Source organism: Canis lupus, chromosome 12 (assembly GCF_011100685.1).
Source record: "Canis lupus familiaris isolate Mischka breed German Shepherd chromosome 12, alternate assembly UU_Cfam_GSD_1.0, whole genome shotgun sequence".
In the NCBI taxonomy this organism is placed as follows: domain Eukaryota; kingdom Metazoa; phylum Chordata; class Mammalia; order Carnivora; family Canidae; genus Canis; species Canis lupus.
Genome location: NC_049233.1, coordinates 20,976,733 through 21,002,192, shown reverse-complemented (window position 1 = coordinate 21,002,192; position 25,460 = coordinate 20,976,733). Strand labels below are relative to the sequence as shown.

Below are 25,460 nucleotides of genomic sequence, written 5' to 3'. Positions count from 1 at the left end.
TCTTCTGGTCTCTACCCCCCAAGAAACTCCCTCTTCCTTTCAGACCTAAGGCCACTTCTGTTTGACAGTCTCTATCTCATAAGGACTCTATGCAAGGATCAGTTCCCCGCTGTGAAGCCAGGAGCACACACAGAGGACTACTCTACTAAGCAATGATTCTTAAACCTCTCTCACCTTCCCACTATTCCCAAGGAACATGACACATGGCTTTCTACTCAAGTGCTGTGGTGGGTGCGGCCTCAGCATCCTGGCCCTCACACGAAGATCACTGGCTTAGAAAATGGCTGTGATCTCAGTGTTTCCTCTTTGTTAATATAGCTCCACCAAATGTATCATGAGCCCTAGGATAGAAAAAGCAAATGCCGAAAGAAAAAAAGCAAGTGGCTAAACCACGGTTTTACTTTATTTAACAAAGAAAATCATAGATTACAAGTAAGATTGTTTTTGGAGTACTTGTTTATGTTTATTCCCTTGCCGTTAGAACTGTGTGTTATGAATAGGTGAGAGAACAGCTTCAAACATTCAGAACATTTAAAATGCAATTTTAAAACAGTGATTGATGGGATCCCTGGGTGGCTCAGCAGTTAAGTGCCTGCCTTCGGCCCAGGTGTGATCCTGGAATCCCGGGATCGAGTCCCACGTCGGGCTCCCTGCATGGAGCCTGCTTCTCCCTCTGCCTGTGTCTCTGCCTCTCTCTCTCTCTCTCTCTGTGTCTCTCATGAATAAATAAATAAAATCTTAAAAATAAATAAATCAGTGATTGATAACTGACTGGATAGATGGATCTGGATTGGCACAAATCCAAAACTTACTTTCTTCCCCTTTGCATTTTCTATTTTAAATTGTCATTTTAGAACTACTTCAAAATATGGAAAGTAAAATCACATAAATGATATCTATTTACCTCACAAATATTGACTTTTATTACTGATTTGAATTATTTGTTTAAAAAAAGAAAATACTAGGGACACCTGAGTGGCTCAGCCAGTTAAATATCTGACTTCGGCTCAGATCATGATCTCAGCCTAGGATCAAGCCGGGTATCCAGCTCCCTGCTCAGTGAGGAGTCTGCATCTCCCCCCTCCCTCTGCCCTTCCCCTGCTTGCTCTTTTTCATAAATCTTTAAAAAATATATAAAAATGCAAAAAAGTCCCAGATACAACTTTCTTTTGAAGTCCATGTTTCTTTGAATGTTTTTATACTTTCAACACACATGACAATATATAGTGTTTTCTGAGAAATTTTTATGAATTTATGCTAATGGTTACTTTTAATACTCTTTTAGATAGCTTTTCTTTTAGTCAGTATTATATTTTGAAATGCATCCATGTTGAATCATGGAGATTTAATTAATTTAGTTAACTTCTGTGTTATTTCAGTATTAGAATTTATTATACCATTTTATGCAGCTTTCTTTGCATGGACATACAGGTTTCTGGTTGATAGTGTTGTACTGAGTACTCTTGGTCTCCTTGTGCAAATGTGAATTATTATTATTATTTTTTTTTTACTAAACATACACCTAGAACTTTAATGGCTGAGTCTTGGTAGTCTCTTGTCTTTTAGTGGGGAAATGTAACCCATTTTCATTTAGCATAGTGATTATTTTGGATAATTTCTTTCACCTTTTTTTGTGTGTATATGTGTTTTTGTCCTTTTCCTCTCCTTTAATGCTTTCTATTGAATTTTTATATTTCTTTTCTCATTGTACTGATTAAATGACTATTCAATTCTTTTTTTTAATGTTCCCGTAAGTTTTCAACATGCCTCCTCAACTTCATAAAGCCTACAGTGAATTCTTATTTCTATCTTCCTGAGTCACACAGGTCCTTGGAAGTTTGCTCACTGATCCTCCTCTTCCATGTCTTTCATGTTGTGTTTTGTCCCAGCGTTTGCTAATGTCCCGCACTGCCATAGTCTTACAGTCAGGCCTTGCTCTTTTCTGTGCTCACTTTTCTTCTGTGAAATCCCTTCTTCTCTTTGAGGCTCCATTTCCTTCTTCTGGAGTCATTCTTTCCTGTGAAGGCTCAACTCTTGGTCTCTGGTTGAGCATCATTTTATTGGTCTTTAAGCTTGCATAGTTTGTAATTGGGGCATAGAACTCTAGATTAAGTTATTTTTTTTCAGCACTTTGCAGATTTATTCTGGAGAAGCAGCTGCAGTCCTATTTTTGTTCATTTGTAGGTAATCTTTTTTGTTCTGGGTACTTGTTGAGTTTAAAAATAAAAATTATGTGCCTGGGCAGTCTTCTATTTGTATTGATCTCATTCAGGACATACAAGCCTTTGGTCTGAGAGTTTACATATTTCATTAGTTCAGGAAAGTACTCAGGCATCATCTGCTTGACTCTGGCCTACTCTGCCTTCCACTGTTAGACATGTGTTAGACTGCCCCTGTTCCACATAGCCTCTCTTGCATATTTGTGCCTCTTTATCTCTTTCCTGCATTCTTCTGATTCACTCACACTTTTGTGTCTACTCTGCTGTTCTGTCCATCTATTGAGTTTTTAGTGTAAATGACTATATATCGTTTATTACTTCAGGTTTACTGCTTGACTTTTTCTTTTTTTTTCCCATTACATACTAGGAACACTGTAGGGTTTTTTTTCCTCCATGATCTAGATATGACAGTGATCTTCAAACTTAACCATTTGCTTTCAGCAACATCTGTGAGGTCATACCTCTACATTAAGTCTCTTCTTTAAAAACAAAATGGTTTGGTGTCCTGGGTAAGCATCTCAAGCTAGTATTGCTGGGTGAGGTCATCTCAGGTAACGTATCTTCCCCAAATAAAAGAAAGATTTTAAAAGGACTTAAATGTAAGCTAACTTGCTCTTTTCTGAAGAATGTTTTAGGGAGGGGGGCCTCACCTTATAATTAGGCATCAGTGATGATGGACTTGTTTTGGTGTGTTTCATGTAGCATTTCTATGTGTGTTTATAGTGGAGTAGTTGGTTCTGCTTTTGTTCAGTTTGCATTGCCAGAACCAGATGTCAGTACTTTTTTTCTTTTAATCTTCTTTTGAAGATATCTGATGCTTCTTTATTAAAAAGATGAAAGAAATTTGCTGGGATGGGTGTTTTGCTTGTGCCTTCTAACCTCTCTGTAATTGTGGGGTTGATACAGTTGAAGCATTTCCCCAGACACCTGACAGCCTCTTCCTCCCTGAGCTCTGGCTTTGAACATCCTGATAGAACCACAGAGCAGTTGCTTTGGAAACATTGTATTCTAAACTGTCTTCTTGTTTTTCTTTCCCTTCAGGCTCTCCTAAAATAGAAATGTTATTGTGGGGGAATTGGATTTGGAAAAACACTTAAAAGACCTGGTAGTTGATTATTGAATTTCATTTTATTTTTAAATATTTTATTATTTATTTATTCACGAGACACACACACACACACACACACACACACACACACACACAGACTGGCAGAGACACAAGCAGGCTCCATGCAGGGAGCCCTACACGGGACCTGATCCCGGGTCTCCAGGATCACATCCTGGGCCGAAGGCAGCACCAAACCACTGAGCCACCCGGGCTGCCCTTGAATTTTATTTAAAAAAAAAAAAAAGATTGTTTACCAAAGTACTTCAAGAAAGATACTTACTATTCTGCTTTTTCTTATTTAACTGAAGTACAGAGTAGTTGAAACATCTGATGCGATTAATACTTCTCAGAAAGGCTGATGATTCCTTTAAAATATTTCTCATATTTCTCACTCTTTGTTCCTTTGCAACTGAAATTCCATGCTCAGAAGGAAACTTTTCTCAGGGAGTGGAAGCATCCCACTCAGTCATGTTCCCCTCAGTTTGGCATTGCCCTGAGAGAATGCCTTCTATTTGGCAAATGGAGAAAGGTTACAACCCAGACAGCCTTCCCCTCACTCCTCACATCCAGCAGAAGGGAGAGGATTCCCTTCCAGTAGAGTGCAAGCTTTGAAGTTGGTCCAAAGCTAGGCCTGACTTTTTAAATTGACCCTGCATGCCTTTGGTAACTTAGCCCTGCAACTGGTGTAACAAAGAACACGTCACCAGAGCAGACTTAGTCTGCAAAACAAGAGCTGGTAGGTAGGCTGGAGAAGTCTCTTTAAATTATGCAAAGGATGCCCTGCCCAGAGCATCGGTGCACAGTAGGAGCAACACCACTTCATACCTAGTCAACACCACTTCATACCTAGTCAAGGGCTTTGGTGCTTGGGAAGCAGAAATTGCAAACATCTGGCTACAATTATAGCAAACACGTATATAGTGCCTCCTTATGCCAGGTACTGGACTAATTCCTTTCCTATTCCTTGTACTGTTAGCACACTTTCTGCAGAGGGAGAGTTCCTGGGATTTGAGTCTGTGCCTCAAACCATTGGGCAGTACTGTCTCAAAATGCTGAGTCTTGGCTGAAGGTTTTCCTCTCCCTAACCACTGACACCCCATGAACTATCAAATGCACATTTCTTGTTCAATTGTGGCAGCTACTTAGCAGAAGCCACTCCTCAGGAGGCCTGAGCATTGAGAGAACAGGACTGCCGGCATAAAAGGACACAGTCTAGGGTTCAGAGGAAAATGCCTGTTTCAAGTTGGGTTGAGGACAGGCTATTTCTCTGTACTTTGTTATGAAGACTTCTCTAGTGTACAGAACTTGTCCTTATGACTTAACCATAAGTATTCCATTCATCAAGAACCCCAAGGGTGTTCCTGGTCATAAGGAAAACAAAACACTTTTGGAGGTTATGAGTGTGAAATTATTTTAATAGGCATCCTTATGGTCTGGACATGAAAGATTTGAAATTCAAAGCCACATGCTTTGACCTGACCCTTTTCCATAATAGCACAGCCAAGAGCAGCCAGCTAAACCCTGGAAGAACTAGATACCTTCAGTTTTGGAGCAGCTGATGGTTAATTTTAAACCAAACATCTGCTGAAGTAAAGATTCAGGTAAAAGTCTACTCTCCCATGATTTCTTCATGGATAGAGTAGTACCCCATTGTGCTCTTGAATTATTAAGGATTCAAAAACAAGAAAGGGGGTAGCCCCGGTGGCACAGCGGTTTAGTGCTACCTGCAGCCCAGGGCGTGATCCTGGAGACCCGGGATCGAGTCCCACGTCAGGCTCTCTGCATGGGACCTGCTTCTCCCTCTGCCTGTCTCTCTCTCTCTCTCTCTCTCTCTCTCTCTCTCTGTGTGTGTGTGTGTGTGTCTCTATGAATAAATAATTTTTTTTTTAAATCTTAAAAGAAAAAAAAAAGGGAGGTCAGAGGGGCATGGAACTCCTGTTTGAGATTGCAATTGAACTGAAAGCCAGAATTCCTGGGTGCTGGTCCCATTGGTGCCACCAAAAAGCTATGTGACTTTGGGGCACCCATATCACTTTTCATCTCTGTTTCCTTATTAAAAACATGGGCTTTTGTACCAAGTCTAAAAAATACACACTTGGGCATTCACAAAGAAACAATAAAAGCTATGAAAATGCCAGCCCCCACACAACACTGGTTCTGAGAATGCAACAAATTAAAAAAAGCAGAACCAACTCCCCTACTGTAAACACACACAGAAGTACTACGCGAAACACACCAAAACAAATCCATCATCACTGATGCCTAACTTATAAGGTGAGGCACACTTGGTGTTACTTGGAAATGTCCCTGAGGTCCTCTTACAGATGCAGTTTGAGTTTCAGTATAGACAGTCTGTATTCTAATTACCTTTTATTGGATGGATATATCTGATTGGGGGTAATAACCACACAGCTCACCAAGCCCTTAACACTAAAAGTAGCCAGCCCTTTGGAAAATGCTTATCTTGTGGCTCTGACATTTTGAGATATTGAGATGAAGGGCTGTATGTCCCCCCAAGATGACATTCTTCTGCTTATTCTTTAAATGTTAAATGACCTTGTTTCTTGATGCTTTGGTAGAATTCCAGAGAGTGCCCTGGAAATGGTTATCATACTAAAGATTATACCTCATTTGTGGCTAAATGTGGTGTTAGATGAGAAGTCACCTCTCACCATTAGAAGTGATTCACTCCATGAACTGCATCATCCAGACCTAGCTGTGATATTCACCTAACTTCCCTACTTTAAATGAATAGATCCATGAAAACTCCTTTGGTTATTGAATTTGACCCTTAAGAAGAGACAGTTTCTAGTTCGGCTTTAATTACAGCTCTTTTCATGCTCTTGGTCTAATTAAAGTTTGCTTCACTCCAGAAAGGAGAAAGTACATATGGTTTGCAGTGGTGCTGTTTGTATTTTGATTACTTGGGAAAAGCCAGGTAGAGTAAATAATGCATGCTCAGTTGCTCTTAGAGTAGTTGGTGGTGTAGGGAACTGTGCAGGTGGTGGCAAGCTGTTTGTTGTTGGCCTCCGTTTTTTTTGAGGTACAGTCCTGCGAGCTCTTGAGCTGATTCCCAGAAGCCCAAGGTAGAGAGACCTATATTCCTACTTTTGGTGCCTCACTGTGGTCCAGCCTCCTGGGCCTTCTCACTTTGCAGTGTCTGCAGCAATGTGTTGAATTTCTGGGGAACTGACTAAAGCAGCTCTCTGGAAGGAAGCCAGGCCCGAGCCCTGAAGGGAAAGCTCTAAGGGTAGCTAAGGTGACTTTGACTAGAGCATTGTCTCCACTGATGTGTTTCCCCGGGGGGGGGGGGGGGGGGGGGGGGGGGGGGTTAGAAGGAAGAGCCTTGCAGAGCCCATGCTGTTTCCCTCTCATGGGAGATGGGGGGAACAGAACCTTCTAATACTGGCCCATTCTATAGAGAATTGATAAGAGTCTTAGATGAATAAACATAACTCAGGGGCTTGGTCCTCATGTTTAAAATTACTCTATCCCTTCTGAAGCCAAGGATATTTGAGAATTCAACTTTTCCATGTCCCCCCACTATGACATTTGATGAGGACTGGTTTTTCCATCTTGTGAACAGAATTCAGATGAATAGTGTCATTCAAGTTTCACTAAAATACTTTCACATGTTTTATTTTCTCCATTTGCAAAGCAGAAATGACATCTTTTTGGTTTTGGGTTTTTTATCTTTTTGAAGGTATTTTTTGGCTATGAGTAATACATTAGGCCTTAATCTCAGTGGTGGGAGGGTGTAAGAAGCAGGACCTTGAACTCTTTGTCATCAGTTTAGCCAATATTCAGCACCTCTTGTGTACAGGTCAGCGTGCTGGGTTCTGTGGGTGCAGGAGTCACAGTCCCCACTTCTGTGAGCTTACCAAAGAGCTTAAAACAGACCCTTTAACAATAAAGGCTGAAAGGGAGCATATGAACAAATATCAACAAGCCATGGCAGGATGAGGTTAGAGGAAGAAGGAGAGACTTCAGGCTGGAGTTCCCAAGCAAACAGTCATGAAGAAAAGAGAATTTTAGGGGTGCCTGGGTGGCACAGTCAGTTAAGCATACGACTCTTGGGTCCTGTCATGATCCTCAGGGTTGTGGATTTGAGCCCCATGTCAGGCTCTATGCTCAGTGGGGAGTCTAGTCTGCTTGAGTCTCTTTCTCCTTCTCCCTCTAATCACTCTCTCTCTCTCAAATAGTTTTTGTTTTGTTTTTTTTTTTTAAGAAAAGAATTTTAGCCAAACTTTGAAGAATAGATAGGATTTGAAGAGCTAGAGTTGGGGATACCTGGATGCAGACAGCATTCCAGTTGAATAAGTTAATGGTCACTGCTAACATTTCTTGTGTTTATCCTATGTACCGGATTGGGTAGGATAAGCATTTGTACACTCCATCCATCTCATTTACTTCTCATGGCAACTTTAAGAGACAGGACAGCTATTTTTATCCTATTTGGGGAGTGAAGAAACTGAGGTGTGTGTAGAGAGGTATACTGACCTTTGTCTAAGGTCACCTAGCTGAACGTGGGATCAAAGCCCTTTAGGTGAGTCCCAAACCTGTGCTCTTTGCTCTTGGCCACTGTGAGGTGGGTGAGGAATGCAACAGGGCCCGTCTGACTATAGGTCAGGGAGGTGGTGGAAGGTCAGCTTGGGGGGAGCAGGGGTGGGGTGGAAGAATGTGAATTCTGCACCTATGGTTTAGGATTGGGTTTTAAAAGGCACTGAGCAGGGGCAGCCCCGGTGGCTCAGCAGTTTAGCGCCACCTTCAGTCCAGGGCATGATCCTGGAGTCCTGGGATCGAGGCTGCTTCTCCCTCTGCCTATGTCTCTGCCTCTCTCTCTCTCTCTCTCTTTCTCTCTGTCGCTCATGAATAAATAAAATCTTTTAAAAAAAAATATTTTGTAAAGGCACTGAGGGTCACTGAAGGGTTTTAAACCCAGAACTTAGTGGTTTGGGAGGCCCAGGGGCCCCAGTGGAACAGTGGTGAGTAGCAATAGTGAGGGAGGCAGGGAGGACTGCTCCAGGGGCCGCAGGAAGCCTCTCCTGGGACAAGAGGATGGTGGGCTCAGAGCAGTGCAGTGACACTGGATGAGAGCTTCTAGTTTGTGTACCTGCTTTATGCTTCAGTATTGGGGAAGTTCACCGCCCAAGACCTGGAGTTCTTTAACCTCTAGAGATGGTGGGTGTTTTTAGATAAAGACATTTCTTTCTCATTTATAGGAAGAGGAACAAATGAAATTCTAAGGTAATTAGCTTAAGGAGCAAGGCAGTCCAGCCTGGCTGCCTTCTGAAAGACCTAGGTCCCTTCTGCTGGAGTTAACATCCATTCTCAGTCTGTGTCTACCCTGAGGTACCTAGGGGTTACAAGGAAAGATCAGTCCTCCTCTTCCTCAGAGAGCTCCTTTGCCTATCCCCTCTCCTACCTAGGTAGGATTCAAGAATACAGTCATCTGTACCTCTGCGCACGCACACAACCAGCTATCCTATTCTGAAATTAGCAAAAGCTTGGGGCATCTGGGTGGCTCAGTGGTTGTCTGTTTTGGCTCAGGTCGTAATCCTGGGGTCCTGGGATTGAGTCCCACATCAGGCTCCTTGCAGGGAGCTTGCTTCTCCCTCTGCCCATGTCTCTGCCTCTCATGAATAAATAAAATCTTTTAAAAATAAATAATAAAATAAAATAAAATTGGCAAAAGCAGACCAACCCACAGTGTCTCAGGATTCAACAAACAAAAACAGTAAATTTTGAATTCATAAGATGCTATAATTTCAAAAAGCATGTCTAATGAGGACAATCCTGGTTAATAAATTTTTAATTTTGCCAAGTAAAGGCTATTGTTTTAAATAAAGGTATCTTTTGAATTGCATACATTTATCTTCATGAAGAACTTTGCTGTGTTGCCCTACTTTTTTATCATTTGCAGTCCTGTGAAAATTTCCTCAAGAACCATTCTTCCCTTTCTGGATCCTCCATCCACAGAGGATAATTCATTGGTTCCCCCATGGGGTAGAAGGAAGGGTGGGGGGAGACCATACCCTCTTCTCTCCACCATAGGTCTTCAGAGGTCATACATGCCAGCACCCCCCCTCCCAACCCCACTTTGGGTTCTAGCTTTTTATTTTGATTCTTGGAACTTGGGATGGCCTGCATGTGGTGTGCTTAACCGGCCATGACTTGAGAGCATAATACTGTCCAAAAGGACAATGTATGTTCTAATAACTTACCTTGTGGATGTTGGTCTTTCAAAGATAGTGAAATATAGCATCATTTGTGTGTGGTCTATTTTTTAAAAGTCTTAATATAGAAATTGTAGAAGATTAGAACAGAACCTTTAGAGGTAATGTAGACCAACCTCATCCTTTTACATAAAAACACCCAGGCCCTGAGGAAGTTAGCAGGCTCCCCTCAGGTCTCGGGCTGCAGTGGATGCCAGCCTAACTGACCCCAGCCCAGCCTTCTGCTTCCTAACTCAGACTCTCATCACGATGCCTCCCTCATGTGTACTCCAAACCCCTCTCTCTGCTGGTCTTTGGCCTTGAAAACCATGTTAACGCTTAATACTTTTTTTATGTATAGAAGATGACAAAGCCAAAAGGCAGGCAAACCACAGAAAGGAAGTTAATAGAAGAAAAAGCAGTTTCTGAGAAGGGCGTTCAGTGAGAGTACACTGGCCACACCCACTGCTGGCATTTCTGAAGTCAGACCAGCTGGAAGTTTAACCGTTTGTTCGGGCCCTTGTCATCCCTCCCTTGCTTACCCAGCATGCAACTTGTGGTTTCCGCTCCTACTTGCAGGTTGGAAGTACTTGAAGAGCTTTGTAAAAGGCCCTTCAAGATTTTGGTTTCATGATGGAGTGAGACCAGGTGTTAGCCGGTTTTAGAAGCTCCCCAGGTGATCCTGTTAGGCAACTAGAGTGGGAACCACAGCTTTCAGCCAGTGGTTTGCAAACTTCGTTATTTTTGTTTTGGCAGGTTTTTTTTAAATTTATTTTTTTGTATATTTCTTTATTGGAGTTCTATTTGCCAACATATAGCATATCACCAGTACTTGTCCCATCAAGTGCCCCCCCTCAGTGCCTGTCACCCAGTCACCCCATCCCCCCGCCCACCTCCCCTTGTTTGTTTCCCAGAGTTAGGAGTCTCATGCTGTCTCCCTCACTGATATTTCCCACTCATTTTCTCTCCTTTCTATCTGCAAACTTTAGCTGCAGCAGAGTCACCTATAAAACAGCCTTTTGCCACACAGCTGGGCTTCCCACCCAGAAATTTTGGATTCAGAAGGTCTAAAGTAGGGCTTGAGATTTTGTTTCTAACAAATTCCTAGGTGATACTGATGCTGCTGGGTTGGGAACCACACTTTGTAAACTGCCATATTCAGTTCTCAAAGGGTCTGTGATCATGATTCTGAGGCCCTCCCTCGATGGTCTACCCTCAGAGTTTTGATTCTAGGGCAATCTCAAGAATTTCCAGGTCTTAGAAGTTCCCATGTGATGTTGATGCAGCTGGACTGGGGAACACACTTTGAGATCCAGGGCCAGTTTTTTATGTTGGGTACTAGCTGAGATCAGGCACCTGAGATCAGGCAGACCAGGCTGGCCACCTCAGATTTTTCCCCATCTGTAGAGTCCCAACTGGCCCCCAGAGAGAAAGTCACTGGGAGAATTCAGGATCGCTGTAGGCTTTGGGAAGAAGCAGGAAGCTGTGGTTTACATGGACAAGGAATAGCACCTCAGGAATATCACCTGATTAGGTGTTCAAATTAAACCTTCTCTTTGGACAGTTACAGTGTGTCCTTACATCTCATCTAGGCCAGGGGTCCTCACTGTGTACAAATGAGGAAATTGAGGCCCGCGTAGAGAGCTGATGATACTGTAGGTCTGTAATGTAGAGCTTGCATTTAGCCTGATTCTCAGGTCCTTTCTGTGACGCTACAGAGCGCCGCTTCCTGGACCCAGCCGATGACATGGCAACAGGAGATACTGAAGGCGAGGCTGACTAAACTACCCTAGATTTTACAGTAGTGGTTCTTGGTGGACTCTGGACCAGCAGCATCAGGATCACCTGGAAACTTGTTAGAAATATGAATTCTTGGACCCCACCCCAGGCCTCCCGGATCAGAAACACCCCCTCCGCCTCCCGCGTCAATCCCATTTTTACATGCCCTTGAGGGGATTCTGGTGTACCACGCTCAAGTTTGAGAAGGGCTAAAGGTGAAGGTGTGATCTCCCCTGAGGCTGCTCGCCAGGACGGGACCCAAAGCCTGCCATCAGGTTGGTCAAGGCCTTGAAATAGTCTAGGGAATTGAGAATTCTGGAGAGAGCAGCTTGGTAAGGGAGCACCCTGGAGTGATTCCCGGTCCATCCCCTGTGAAATAGAGGCTTCCCGGTATTCACATTCCCTATCATTGTGATTTTTGCTGAGGAGCTAAGACTAAACTTGGCCACAGCCAGCCTGAGGTCAATTGTCGTGATTCTGAAACCAATGAAGTTTAATTAAATAGGTCTTTACATAGTTCTGGTATATTGGTAATTGGTTTTTTCCTTTATTTTTTAGTTAGTGACGGGAGTATGGGAAGGCAGGTACAACTTCTTCTGTCAAGGTACACGCAGCGCAGGAGAAGCAGATATGAAGGTACAGTCTCTCTCTTTTTCAAAAAGTTTTCTTTTTTTAATTATACAAAACACAAAATGGTTCATGTCCTCACTGCCCAAGGTAATTGTTGTTGAAATTTTTTAAAGAATTTTTAAAAAAACATGCCCACATAGTACGAAAATTTGAACAACATGAGAGGTATAAGATGAAAACAAAAGTTTCATTTAGTAAAGTAAGTCCTATTCACAGTTTCCAGAAAAAGACACTGGCTGGCTCAGTTGAGGAGCATGCGACTCTTGCTCTTGGGGTTGTGAGTTGAGCCCCACATTGGGTGTAGAGGTTACTTAAAAAATAAAATCTTAAAAAAAATTTTTTTTAATTGCCAGAAAAAAAATGCATACCTCTGTCAGCATTTATATAAACAGGATCATAAGAATAAACATCTCTGAATGCTGTAATCATTCCTCACAGTGATCTCTGAGAGTGGTCTTTTAGATTCTGACTTCCACTCTGAGTGTTTTGTTTTAAATAAAAGGCTGCTGCTTTAAGGTCAGATGGGCAGTCATTTCCTTAGAGCTGTTTGACGTATTTAACTGGGCAGGGACTGGACATGGAAAGTTCTCACTCCTTTTCTTCTTTGCCTCCTATCCTGTCACTTGCCCCCACACCAGTCACTGAAATCAGAAGTGCCTCTTAGGCTTTTCTGTTCCGATGGCTCTGCAGCTTCTTCCAGAGGGAATAGGCAGGCTTTAGGGTTTTTGGAACTTTGATCCTCCTGTTTTTGTTAGTCTTGAAGGATGTCAGTGCTTCTTTTAAAATTTTCCCTCTTGTCATTCCAAACTGCCCCGACTATCCCCCCAAAGAATACTGGAGTATTCTTAGAGACACTCTGAGAATGACCAGAGCTCCCAGCTGCAGAAGGATTTTAGGGGTCAGTGAGGTGAACTTGGGATTCTGAGATGGCTAGTAAAACATGTCAGGGGTAATATTCCAGAGAAACATTGGTGATCTCTTCCCTTTAGATTATCCGTGTCCTCTGGTGGTACTATTTCTCCAAGCTCATTGAATTCATGGACACCTTCTTCTTCATCTTACGGAAGAACAACCACCAGATCACAGTCCTGCATGTCTACCACCATGCCTCCATGCTGAACATCTGGTGGTTTGTGATGAACTGGGTCCCTTGCGGCCACTGTAAGTCTAACACAGGGCACGAGGGGTGGGCGGTGATGGGAATAGGTGTGTGCAGAAAGGCTAAGTTGAAACCAAGGCTTTTAGAGACTAGGTACTGTTTCTGTGGATTTCTAGGTCAAACATTTTAACTTTGTGTCCGAGTTGGCTTTAACGATAGTTTGTGTGGCCTCCGCACTCAGTAAGCTGACAAAAACCTTTTTCTAGCTGACTTGGCAAGGTGAGGGAAATACCAAATTCCCAGACTGGGGCATATTAGGAAATAGGGACAGAAGACACTGTTCCAGTTTATTTCTAGCCCTTGTTTTTCTACAATTTGGAAGATGTTTGACTAGTAGGGGCAGGCCAGAAAGCTGGAACCACACCATTGAGGGAGTCCCAGGGCACAAGACTAATGATGAAATATAGCTTTAGCTGAATAGCACGGAAGGAATTCTGCACCTGTGCTAATATAATGAGCCTCCCATGAAGCACGGTTAGCAGGGCATCTTCAGTGGCAAGTGCTGAAATATGAAGTAAATTTCCAAAGATGGATGTCTGTTGTTTTTAGAAAGCTTATGGTCTGAAGTCTCTTACAATTTTTGGAGATTAAGTTGTCTCTTTTAGGTTTAGTTTGAGAAGTTCTTTTTAAAAAAAAAAAAAAAACACTTTTATTTATTCATGCAGACAGAGAGAGAGAGAGAGAGAGAGAGACAGAGAGAGGCAGAGACACAGGCAGGGGGAGAAGCAGGCTCCATGAAGGGAGTCTGACGTGGGACTCGATCCCGGGTCTCCAAGATCACACCCTAGGCCGAAGGTGGCACTAAACCACTGGGCCACCGGGGCTGCCCTAGTTTGAGAAGTTCTAACAAATATCCTGATCAAAATTTCTGCCATCCAGCACTCTGACAAATTTGAGGACCTTTGGGTCTATTCACATGTTTTTTTCCTAAAATGGCACTGCCCTGGATTAACCTGGCCCACCAAGATTCACATAGTCATGGGATTTTAGAACTAGGAAGGTAACTTGCCAAACCCAGCTCCCTCTGGTTTGGGAGGAAATTGAGATAGTAGAAGGTTTGGTAGAGCTCAGGTTCTAGGCCCTCCTCTTGTGGGGTTTTTTTCCCCCCACCATCGCAGCTCAGGCTTCTGATGATCTGACTTAACTTTCTAATAGAAACAGTGTTTCATTACATTTGAAGAGTACATTTTCAAAGAACTCACAGGGTGGCAGATTTTAACTAGCCCCAATGCCCAAAAAAAACAACCAGAAACTAGATGTGACTTGTCCAAGATCACACAGTCACTGTCCTAGTCAGGAGTAGACACTCCCCTGACCCCAGTCTTGTATACCTCTGACTGCATGTGGGAAAGTTGGAGAGCCCTACTGGATTGCCCGCTGTGGGGGAGGAGGACGGAAAGTCTAAAAAAAGAACTGGTGGTTCTACTGGAAATTAAAAGCATGTGATAAAAGAGGAATCTTTTTATCTCTAAGGAACTGGACTCTGGATTGTACTGTTGAAAAAAAATAATATGGCCTCAGTACTACAGTCCCAGGAAGTAACAAGGAGGCAACTTCCAAGGCCTCTTCAAACTTCAGCAGATGTGTTAGCCAGCCAACTTTGAACGTACTGCCCATTAGCTGTCTCCCCCAGGCCTTCAGCACAGCAGCCTGAAGCACTTGGCCATGTAAAGAAAAACAGCTAGTGGGGCACCTGGGTGGTTTAGTGGTTGAGCTCTGCCTTTGGCTCAGGTCATGATCCTGGGGTCCTGGGATCGAGTACCACATCAGGCTCCCTGCGTGGAGCCTGCTTCTCCCTCTGCCTGTGTCTGTCATGTGTCTACCTCTGTCTCTGTGTCTCTCATGAATAAATAAATAAGATCTTAAAATTAAAAAAAAAAAAGAAAAAGAAAAAAGAAAAGCAGCTAGCACTGGAAGTTGATGGGGTCTGGTGACAAAGCCATTAGGTGCCAGAGCCCAGGCAAGAGGGGGTGGCCTTCTGTCTCTTGCGCTAGATGTCTGCCTGGCAGCTCCAGCTGACCCTGGCTGTAAAGCATCCCAGCAGCTGCCTGCCCACTGGAAACGGAATTCTGAGTATAGATCCATGCGGTGCTTGCTGCTACCATGTTTGCCAGCCCCTTTTTAAATGCATCTTTTTTTCAGATCTGAAAGGAATGTTTTTTTTTTTCTTTAACTTGTTATGTATAAAACACTGATCCGTTTCCTTTCCCATATCCCCTCTGATTCGCAGCTTATTTTGGTGCCACACTTAATAGCTTCATCCATGTCCTGATGTACTCGTACTATGGCCTGTCATCTGTCCCTTCCATGCGTCCATACCTCTGGTGGAAGAAGTATATCACTCAGGGGCAACTGGTAAGTACCTCGGCCTCTTTCCCCAGGACTTGCTGCCTGGTGGACGGCTCTTCCTGGCTTTATTACTATTTAATAGGATCTGCTATGTGCCTTTCCCACCCTCTCTTTTTTTGATCCAGTTAAACTCCTTGAAGTGGACAGAGCAGAGCATTTTAATTTTACTTGAGGAAACCATGCCTGTGGGCACACAGCTAGTTAGGTTGTAGAATATAAGGACTAGAATCTAATTTCTTGACTTCAGGTTCAGTCCTTTGTCCTTAGGTTTTGCACAAAGCATTGTGTACATATGTGTGTTTCCAAATTATCCAGAATACGAAGTGACCACTGCCTCCGGTGTTCCCAGGAATTCTAGAAGGACTTGTGGGATAGCAGGAGTCCTGCGTGCTTGTAGCTGTTGGGCAATGAGAACCATATAGCAGGATAGGTGCAGGTGACCTCTTGGCACCCATGTAGTAAAGCATCTGTTGGCGAGAATGGCACCCACTGTGCTTTAGGTGACTGCCTCCTTCCTGAGGTTTACCATGCCAGGGCCACCTAGCAGCTGTTGGCATTTGGTGATTATGTCCTACCATCCTTTCTGAAGCTTCCCAGAGTTGTCAGTATATGATAGAGGCCTGTTTCTCTCCCCTTGTGATTTTTTTTTTCGTGAACTGAATATTAACATTAGTACTACTAATGTTAAACACTCACATTTGTTGAGTGTATAATGTGTCAGCACTCATGCTAAGTAAGCAGTTTTATGTGGACCATTCCAGTAGCCTGAAGTGATCCCCACTTCATGGATGAGGACACTGAGGCAGTCACCAAAGCTTAGCTGACTGAGGGGTTTAAACACTAAAGCCTTAGCCCACCCTAGCCTTGCCTTATCACACATTTTTCTAAAGAAACCAAGCTGATGCCAGTCTTTCCAAGTCAGTTGTGGTTTTTCAATATTTAAAAATAACAATCTGGAAAAAAAACATCTGAGAAGATCGTCTGAGCTACTTATGTGTTTGACATTTCATTATCACCTCTTTGCCAGCTGCTCTCTAGTCCTTGTTAATTTTTTCACCCACCTGTGAGGAAGGATAATTGTTCTTAACCTTCTTGTTACACTTGAGAAGTGATGCAGAGATCAATTTATACCACACAGCCACAGCCCTGTAAAAGCAGAATTTAAAAGAACAGACTGGGAAAGTTGGTTCCCTATTAAGCTCTGCCCTTTGAGGTAGAAGATTGCACCTAGTTTTCCTAGATTCATTTTAAGCATCACTCCTAGTTATTTCTTAGCCTGAATATGTACCTTAAAAAAGAGAAGGAAAAAAAGCCAAACAGGCCTGCATGGAAACCCTGGGAGCTGGGCCAGAAATTCTGTGGGCAGAACCCTGCCCCCTACTGTTGTTATTCCTCTTGAAGACTCCCCTCTCAGTAGCCACACCTCATTTTAACACTTTTCCCCTATTTCTCCAAGTGTTTTCACCTGCTTTTCAAGACTTATTCATTAAAAAAAAGTATTCATCAGAAATCACCTGGACTTAAGCATTATATCTTGATAGAAGTTTAAATCTGTTGACCAGCCTTCTTCAAACCAAGAGTACATGAATGAGAAATAGGAAAAGTTGGGGCACCTGAGTGGTTTAGTCCACTGAGCATCTGGCTCTTAGTTGCAGCTCAGGTCATGGGATCAAGCTCTGGGTTGGGCTCCATGCTCAGTGGAGAGTCTGCTTAAAGACTCTGTCCCTCTCCTTCTGCCCCTCCTCCTGTTTTCTCCCTCCCTCTCTCTCTCTCAAATAAATCTTTATAAAAAAGAGGACTAGGAAAAGTGGCCAGTGGAATTGCACATCCCATAGCAGCATCACTGGTTTTCTTTTAAACATACACCCCACACCCTTCCTTTCTCTTTTAAAGATGTAAAGCAAACAAAAAAATGCCTTGCATCTCTATATGGACTCCCTAAAGCTTGTGTGTTGGGGAGATTCGTTTTCCTCTGTTCCCCAATTTCACTGAGCTGTACTAGACCTGTAACATTGTATGAAGTATCTGGTGTAATGATCTGTAATGATCGGGTATATGTATGTATTGTGACATGACTTGGTAAGTTCAGTTAACATCCGAAGTCATTCTACATAGCTACAGTTGTTTTTCTTGTGACAAAAACTTCTAAGATCTGCTTTTAGCAATTTTCATGTATACAGTATATGGTAGTGTTAGTGTCTGAATTTTAAAGGTAATTTAAGTAGTGAGAAGGGGATAAGAAACATTTGACCATGACACATAAATAGCAATTCAGGAGCAATTTATGCATAAAATGCATGCTTGGTGTTTATGGAGTGGCTTCACCTACAGAAAGGCCTGTAAGTGTCTGATCGCACACTCAGCATGCTGGCTGGAGAGCCCATCTGGTGTGGCACCTTGTCCTTGGGCGGTGGCTGCGCTGCTCAGCTGTGTCCCTTCTCTCCCACCAGCTTCAGTTTGTGCTGACAATCATCCAGACCAGCTGTGGGGTCATCTGGCCATGTTCGTTCCCCCTTGGGTGGCTGTACTTCCAGATTGGATACATGATCTCTCTGATTGCTCTCTTCACAAACTTCTATATTCAGGTGAGTCTTACCTATCTGTGGCAGTTGGGTGGGACTTGAGATCATTCCAGCAGAAGCCCTCATCTATTCATTTAAGGAGGACGATGTGTAGAACCTCTGTGCCTGTGTGCCAGGCAGTGGGCTCTAATTTAGTCCCAGTGACAAGGCAGTCCCTACCTTTGGGAGGGGGACCACCGCCAACAGAGAAGGTACTGAAATCTGTCCCAGACCCCAGAGCTCTAGATCTATGGCAAGGAAGCTGAGGATTCCTGTGGGAATGCAGAGTTGTTCAGCAGGCTCTCTACTGCCGAACTTTTTAACAGATCTGCTCTTTTTAACATCTTATTTTTTTTATTTTGAGTGCCACTATTGATAATGTAAAGGGGGGGGGCGCTCTAAAGCAGTCTTGATGAAACCTTAAATATATATTCTTTGTCTTCAAGATTTTAGGAAAGTGTGTAGACTTCTGCAGACACGTGACAGGTGATTTCATTTAGCAGTCTCATAGCCCTCAGCTGTAGATAGAAATCTGCCCTTTTGTCCCAGTTTCCTCACACATCCACTGCTCAGATGTGGGGGCTCATTCATTCCCCAGTGCATGATGTAAGGTAAATTTTACTCACTGAAGGGCCCAATTAGGGCAGATCATCTCCAGTTGGTCACTCTGCAACTCCCAGTTTCCCCTGGATGAGGTGTGCTCCTACTCCTGTGGGCAGTGCCTGGTTCTGGGCAGGCACCAGAGGTCAGGAGCAAGGGCAGAAGCCAGGGATGTGGAGGCAGTAAAGTCCAGTTGGCTGCGCAGCCACGCGGGGGCCTTGCCACATTCCCCTTTCTTATGCCCACCGGCACCTTTCATCCCACACCCTTGGACTTGGTGGTGTGTTCGAGTGAGCCCATGGTCCAGCCGCGCTGGTGATCTATGCCACACTTTGGGACATTTGTCAGGCATGAGGGAGGTTGAAGGATAGGGCCTGACAAAACCAAAATCACACTGTTTTAACTGCTTATAGCAACACTGCACTTTGTACATACAGGCCAAAGCAGTTGCTGAAGTCACCAGCAAATTTTGAAGATGAGAGAAGGGAGTGATGGGAGAGGTACTAGAGTGGGAGAAACTGATGTGGCCATGGAATCCCCCCTCCCCTGCCCTCCAGATGCAAGAGGGTAAAGCCAACTGAAGTATAATTTGAATTTCCTACTTCATCTGTAGAATAGCACTTATATCACAGCCCTTGCCCCTGTGAACTTACCTCGGGCTATACCTCAGAAAAGGAAGAGTGATGGCAAATGGCAAAAAAATGTTCCCAGAGTTGCTGGACTGCAGACCTTCCATCCCAGTGGCATTGGGTCCTAACGGGAATCAAGGCTAGGCTTAGGGAAGTGGGCACCCCCCAACCCTACCCCGCAGCAGAACAGCCGGTCACGTGACCCATCTGCCCTGATGCGTTTCAGACTTACAACAAGAAGGGGGCCTCGCGGAGAAAAGAGCATCTGAAGGACCACCAGAATGGGTCTGTGGCTGCGGTGAACGGACACACCAACAGCTTTTCTTCCCTGGAAAACAATGTGAAGCCGAGGAAGCAACGGAAGGATTGAAGCCGAGGAGTTGATAAACCTCCAAAACCCATCGTCTGATTGTAAGCACAGTATGAGTTGTGCCCGATGCTCGTTAACAGCTGCTGTAACTAGTCTGGCCTACAATAGCGTGATTCATGTAGGACCTCTCTCATCAGTTCCAAACCCCTAGAAAATGTATACAGATTATACACGTAGGCATAAGATTTTTAACATTTCTGGGCTCTCACCGACCCCTGCGCTAGACTGTGGAGGGCGTATTATTGTAGTATACAACACTGCTGTTGCCTTATTAGTTATAACATGATAGGTGCTGAATTGTGATTCACAATTTAAAAACACTGTAATTCAAACTTTTTTTTTTACTGTAGATCATGCATGTGATTGTAAATTTGTACAATGTTGTTACAGTAGAGAAACACACATGCCTTAAAATTTAAAAAGCAGGGCCCCAAAGCTTATTAATTTAAATTAGGATATGTTTCAAGTTTTTATTCGTTTTTAATAGCTCTGTTTAGAAAAATCAAAGACCATGATTTATGAAACTAGTGTGTGACACATAATTTTAAGTGACTTGTACATGTGAAATCAGAAAAGGCACCTTCGGTTTTATAATATTGGCTTTAAATCAGGCAGGCTCAAATCTAGTGGAAGGTCAGTTTAACTTTTTAACAGATCTTATTTTTTTATTTTGAGTGCCACTATTGATAATGTAAAAAGGGGGGGGAGCTCTAAAGCAGTCTTGATGAAACCTTAAATATATATTCTTTGTCTTCAAGATTTTAGAAAGTATGTAGAATGAGTAGGACATTTAAAATTTCTGAAGTGCTAAGTGTTTTTATACAGGAGATAATGCCCACTTTTGCTTTTCCACTCGTGAGAGAGAAGATGTATACTTTTCAAAAGAGATAATTGAATATTTACATTCAACAGCCTCCCATAGATGAGCAATGGGGAACTGGTTGCCAGGGTCCAAATTTAGATTGATTTCTGTACTGCTGTCTGTTTTGACACAAACTTGTTGTAAAATGTGCCTAGCTTATTAAAATGAATAAAGGGGGAAAAAGGGACTTTAAAAAATTTAAGGTAAAATTAAACAGATAGCTACAGTTTAAGAGAACTGGGAAATTGGATAGAGATAATTTGCTTGGTGAAATCTAATAGGACCTATAATTTTCTTTTTCTGCCTAGAATCTAAAGATTTGTGTAGAACTGCTTATTTAAAAGTGAGACTGCTTATCATAAAATCATGTCTGTCACCCTTGAGGCAGTGGTCAAACAGATAAGGACTGTTGTGTGTGTCATTTTAAAGTGTTGAAATTTACTCTGAATACCTTCTCCCTTGGGAGAAAAACCAGTCATTGAACCACTCATGACACATCTTAGAAGGTCATCGACAATGTATAAACTAATTGTTGGTTTGATATTTATGTAAATATCAGTTTATCATGCTTTAATTTTGCACATTCATATTAGGGGAGCCAGTTGGTTCTCTTATTAGTCTTGTGGGTTTTCTGTTTGGAGGGAGTCACGGCATCTGTTTACATTTACCTTATCAAATCTAGAATGTGTATATTTGTAAATGTATGTCTTCCTAGGTACTAGTTTGCAAATGTCTTTACATATTTCAATACAGAAACTATAACATTCAATAGTGTGCTGTCAAAGTGTGCTTTAGCTCATCTGGATATATCCACACTGTTAAATAATGTCTAAACATTAATCATTAAAATGTTTTTGATTACCTGTGCTCACGTTTTACATTGTTTATATGCTGCCTGTTTGGACAGACTGAAGAAAAATCCACTTTCTTCATCTAGGAACTCACCCAAATAAATGTAGATAATTCAGTCAAGATTACTCTGTAGCTCAACTCATGTGAGGAGGGATCCCCACAGAGTAAGGCATGGTGATGGTTCCACCCTAATGGTTTTCTCTCTGCCTTTTTCTGGTGTCCCAGCTCTCTAAACATACCCCTTCTTCCTCTCACCCTTCCGGCCTCCCTCCCCATATCTTCAGGTTAGTTCCTTTCCTTTCCTAGGTCTAGACCAGAGGTTGGCAAATTTTTCCTGTAAAGAGCCAGATAGGGGCAGCCCAGGTGGCTCAGTGGTTTGGAGCTGCCTTCAGCCCAGGGCATGATGCTGGGGTCCCGGGATCGAGTCCCATGTCGGGCTCCCTGCATGGAGCCTGTTTCTCCCTCTCTCTCTCTCTCTCTCTCTCTCTCTCTGTCATGAATAAATAAAATCTTAAAAAAAAAAAAGAGCTAGATAGTACATATTATAGGCTTTGCAGTCCATACAGTCTATGCCCCAACTTTGGACTACACCATTGTACAGTGCAGTAGCAGCCATATGTGTATGGATGGGCATGGCTGTGTTCCAAAAAAGCTTTACTCACAAAACAGAAGGCTTGTAGCCATAATTTGCTGACCCCTTCTCTAGAGTAATGAGAGCCCACCTTAATCCAAAAGCTCTACCACTTTCTTTGCCATTTCATACCCCTCTGCCTGCCAGTCTGATTTACAGGTCCAACCATATACATGTGGAGCCATGATGTGAATGGCCACTGTTCCTTCCATCTCCTTTATACTACATGGTCTCCAGTGTAGACTGGATCTTAACTTTTGAGTGCCTTCTAGCTTATCAGTATCACCTTGAAAATGTGAAACTGCATTTAGTATTGGGGATGCTGGCTGAAAAGTACAGAGGACTCCTGGGGTTTGGTGGTGATAGTCGTCATATCCTTGCCCATCCAAGTGCAGAACATGTTGAAAAAACAGAACCTAAAAAAAGAAGAAAGAAAAAAAGAAGGACCTAGAAATCAGATAAATGAAAATCAAAATAGTTCATCTCTTACTGGAAAGACTGGATTGGTGAAGCTGAAACCACAACAGTGCTTATTACCCCAGCTGATAACCCTATTGACGCAAACTTACTAGGGCTGGCCCTAGCACACCAATGGTTTTTGTGGTGTTTGTTGGTCTGGTAGTGAACTGGTTATTAAAATATTTTGAATATGAGCCCAGTAACTGACCCACTGTAAACTATAAGCTCCCCTTGGTGTCAGATTCTGTCCTAACAACTTGCTGTGCTAAGAAAATATACTCATTGTATCTCCCAATCTTGGCAACCAGAAAGTCTCCCTCCTCCCCTCAGAGAAGTAAGTGGGTAAGAGGACAAAGCAAGGCAAGATGTGTTCCCATCCTTTTTTCTCTCTTCCAGGGAAGCTGAAGGGCAAGTTGGCCCACCTGTATGGAAAGGGGAGGATTCACATTTTCCCCTCTTTAGCAGCCTTGCAGTGCATATGGGTAGGCCGTATTGTAGCCTAATGTAAGCAGCACAACTTGGGGACCTGTTTGCCTGGTTAGGATTATACCTGTGTGACTTTTAGGTAAATACAAGCCCTTGGATCCACATCAAGCACAGAGTAAACTCTTGTTAGCTGTTACCTTCAAATTGTGTTCTGTTCCATCCACCCCACTATTCTCTTAAAATTCTCAACTGTTGTTTTATTACTTACTCATTTGGCTGCTGTAGTAATCCTCTATCAAGAAAAACAAGAAAGGAAGTTAGTTTGGTGTGGCACTCTGTTGAATCAAGAGCTGGAAAGAAACCAGCAATTGGGGCAGCCCCGGTGGCGCAGCAGTTTGGCACTGCCTGCGGCCTGGGGTGTGACCCTGGAGACCCAGGATTGAGTCCCGCATCGGGCTCCCTGCATGGAGCCTGCTTCTCCCTCTGCCTCTCTCTTTCTCTGTCTCTATGAATAAATAAATAAAATCTTAAAAAAAAAAAAAAGAAACCAGCAATTGTTAAGGTCCTGTCAGAATGTTTATCATCTATAACACTTCCAGATGCTGCCAGCATTTTACATGAAGTTCACCATTCAGGAGTTTCCAAAATCTACTTGATTTCCCCTTAGGAAGATAGGGCAGTGCTTCTCAGTATCTGGTCCTCTGTTGCTCATGATTTCTCTATAGAGTTTTGACAGCGCGGTGTGAACTTTTAAACAGGTGTCTCCCACTGTCCCCACATCACTCTTAGACTTCAGGTACTGAGCAGATGTTTCTCTGTTCTCATTAGAGAAAATAGGAGCAAGATAATGATTGCCTTAGTTTGTTTGCTCTCTGCTTTCATAGCATTGCATCGTTGGCCACTAGTTCTCATTCTAGACACCAATTTAAAGCTCATTTTGGGGAGGACTGGGTGGCTCAGCGGTTGAGCAGCTGCCTTTGTGAGCTTGGGGTCCTGGGATCGAGTCCCACATCGGGCTCCCTGTGAGGAGCTTGCTTCTCCCTCTGCTTATGTCTCTGCTCTCTCTGCATCTCTAATGAATAAATATTTTTTTTAAAAAAGATTCTCCCTCTGCCCCTCCCCCAAATCTCTCTCTAAAATAAATAAATGTTTTTAAAAATTAATAAAGCTCCTTTTGGGGGGCTCCTGGAAGCACCTGCCTTTGGTTCAGGTCGTGATCCCGGGGTCCTGGGATTGAGTCCTGCATCAGGCTCCCACGGGGAGCCTCCTCCCTCTGCCTATGTCTCTGCCTTTCTGTGTCTCTCATGAATAAATAAATAAATCTTTAAAGTTCATTTTTGTCATCTTTGACATTTTTATGAGCTTCATTTTCTCTTCTCCAGCATAAGGATGGCACTCACCCAAAGGGAGAAAGTTCCCTGGGACCGATTTTTGCTGTAGCTTTCGTAGGATGTCTGGCCCCAGTTTGTGGCCTAAGGTTGTGGAAGATGGCTCAGGCTTTGCGGTGGGAGTTGTAGGAACAAGCGGGTGGAACCCAGTACCTGACGATGTAGTGGTAGCAGAGAACCAATTATCAGGAGTTGTTCCCTTTCTCGGATCATCTGGACTCTGGTGAATAAACGGTGCTTACTGCCACCTCTGCTGCCCATTGGGGTTCTTGCGTTGACCAGACCTTTGACGAATGTTAACCTGGCTCACTGGGAGAGTGCTTGGTGCACAGGGCTGAGCTCAGTGTACTGAGGAAGCCGAGCTCTGCGAGATAAGGCTGCAGTTCCTAAAGGAGCCTTCGTTAGATTGGTATCGAACACGCACAGATGCTCTCACAGGGTGCTTTGTGGTGAGTTCCATGAGGTGGGCGCAAGAGACAACTCTTCTAGCAAGGTGGCCGAGGAAATCTCTGTGAGGGTGGGGGCTTCCTCCAAGCCTTCACAGGCCGTGGAGATTTCAGGAGGTGGTGGCTGAGGGGAGTCTAGGAGACAGCGTTGCAGCTCTGGACACCTGCAGGAGCCTGTGGCTGACAACGGTGAGATGACAATCTCCCCAAGCTGTTGGGTGAGAGACACGGCTTGCTTTTTTAAATAAGGTGAACCGGGAAGAGGGTGGAATTTGGGTGTTCCCAGTGATGAAATGTGTAGAATGTGGCTCCGAGCTCGCAGGGGGAGGTAGTAATTAGACCTCATCAGGGTTAGCCCCAGCCCTGCCTCCTGCCCACATGCCTTCCTCCTGCTTTCCCCGGCCAGCAGCGCTGGGCCAGAAGTGCTTGCAATGGGACTTGGGACTCACCTGGTAGCTATGAAGCGATGGGAGTCTGTCAGGTGGATTCAAAGTTGGCCTCAGCCCCTGTGAAAATTACTTCTCTCCAAAGACCTAGCATTTGAAGTCTGAAAACTTGGGACATCGGAAGGAACGGATTCACGTGGGATTCCACGTTGCCTCGTGAACAGATTCTTAAGTGACCATGTCAACTTACCACTAACATTCTATGTTCCAATAATAAGCCTAGGTGTGGGCTTCCCTCAACTGATGAATGTGACAACATTTTAGCCAAGCTAGTGCCTTTCAGCAATTCGTATGCCTCACCCCTTGACAATGTTCCCAGTGACACGGGTAC

The 25,460-nt window shown here is 43.5% G+C and overlaps 1 protein-coding gene and 1 long non-coding RNA gene across 4 annotated transcripts in view; one reads left to right on the top strand and one right to left on the bottom strand.

The window, feature by feature from the left end:
- The window catches only part of ELOVL5 (ELOVL fatty acid elongase 5), a 75,092-nt gene extending 53,744 nt beyond the window's left edge, over nt 1-21,348 (top strand). For 2 of the 3 annotated variants that reach the window (XM_038554321.1, XM_038554322.1), the window contains 5 exons: nt 11,880-11,957; nt 12,941-13,112; nt 15,341-15,465; nt 17,910-18,044; nt 19,476-21,348. In XM_038554321.1, the coding sequence (XP_038410249.1) occupies nt 11,880-11,957; nt 12,941-13,112; nt 15,341-15,465; nt 17,910-18,044; nt 19,476-19,619 (654 nt within the window). In that variant the 3' untranslated portion in view covers nt 19,620-21,348. The remainder of the gene's footprint in view (nt 1-11,879; nt 11,958-12,940; nt 13,113-15,340; nt 15,466-17,909; nt 18,045-19,475) is intronic. The other variant, XM_038554323.1, reaches the window with a different exon arrangement.
- On the bottom strand, nt 17,724-19,818 carry LOC111098288. Its single transcript, XR_005367865.1, has 2 exons — nt 19,274-19,818; nt 17,724-18,994 (listed from the first exon to the last, which is right to left on the bottom strand). It is a non-coding gene; the product is annotated as an uncharacterized LOC111098288 (long non-coding RNA).
- Nucleotides 21,349-25,460: the final 4,112 nt, after the last annotated feature.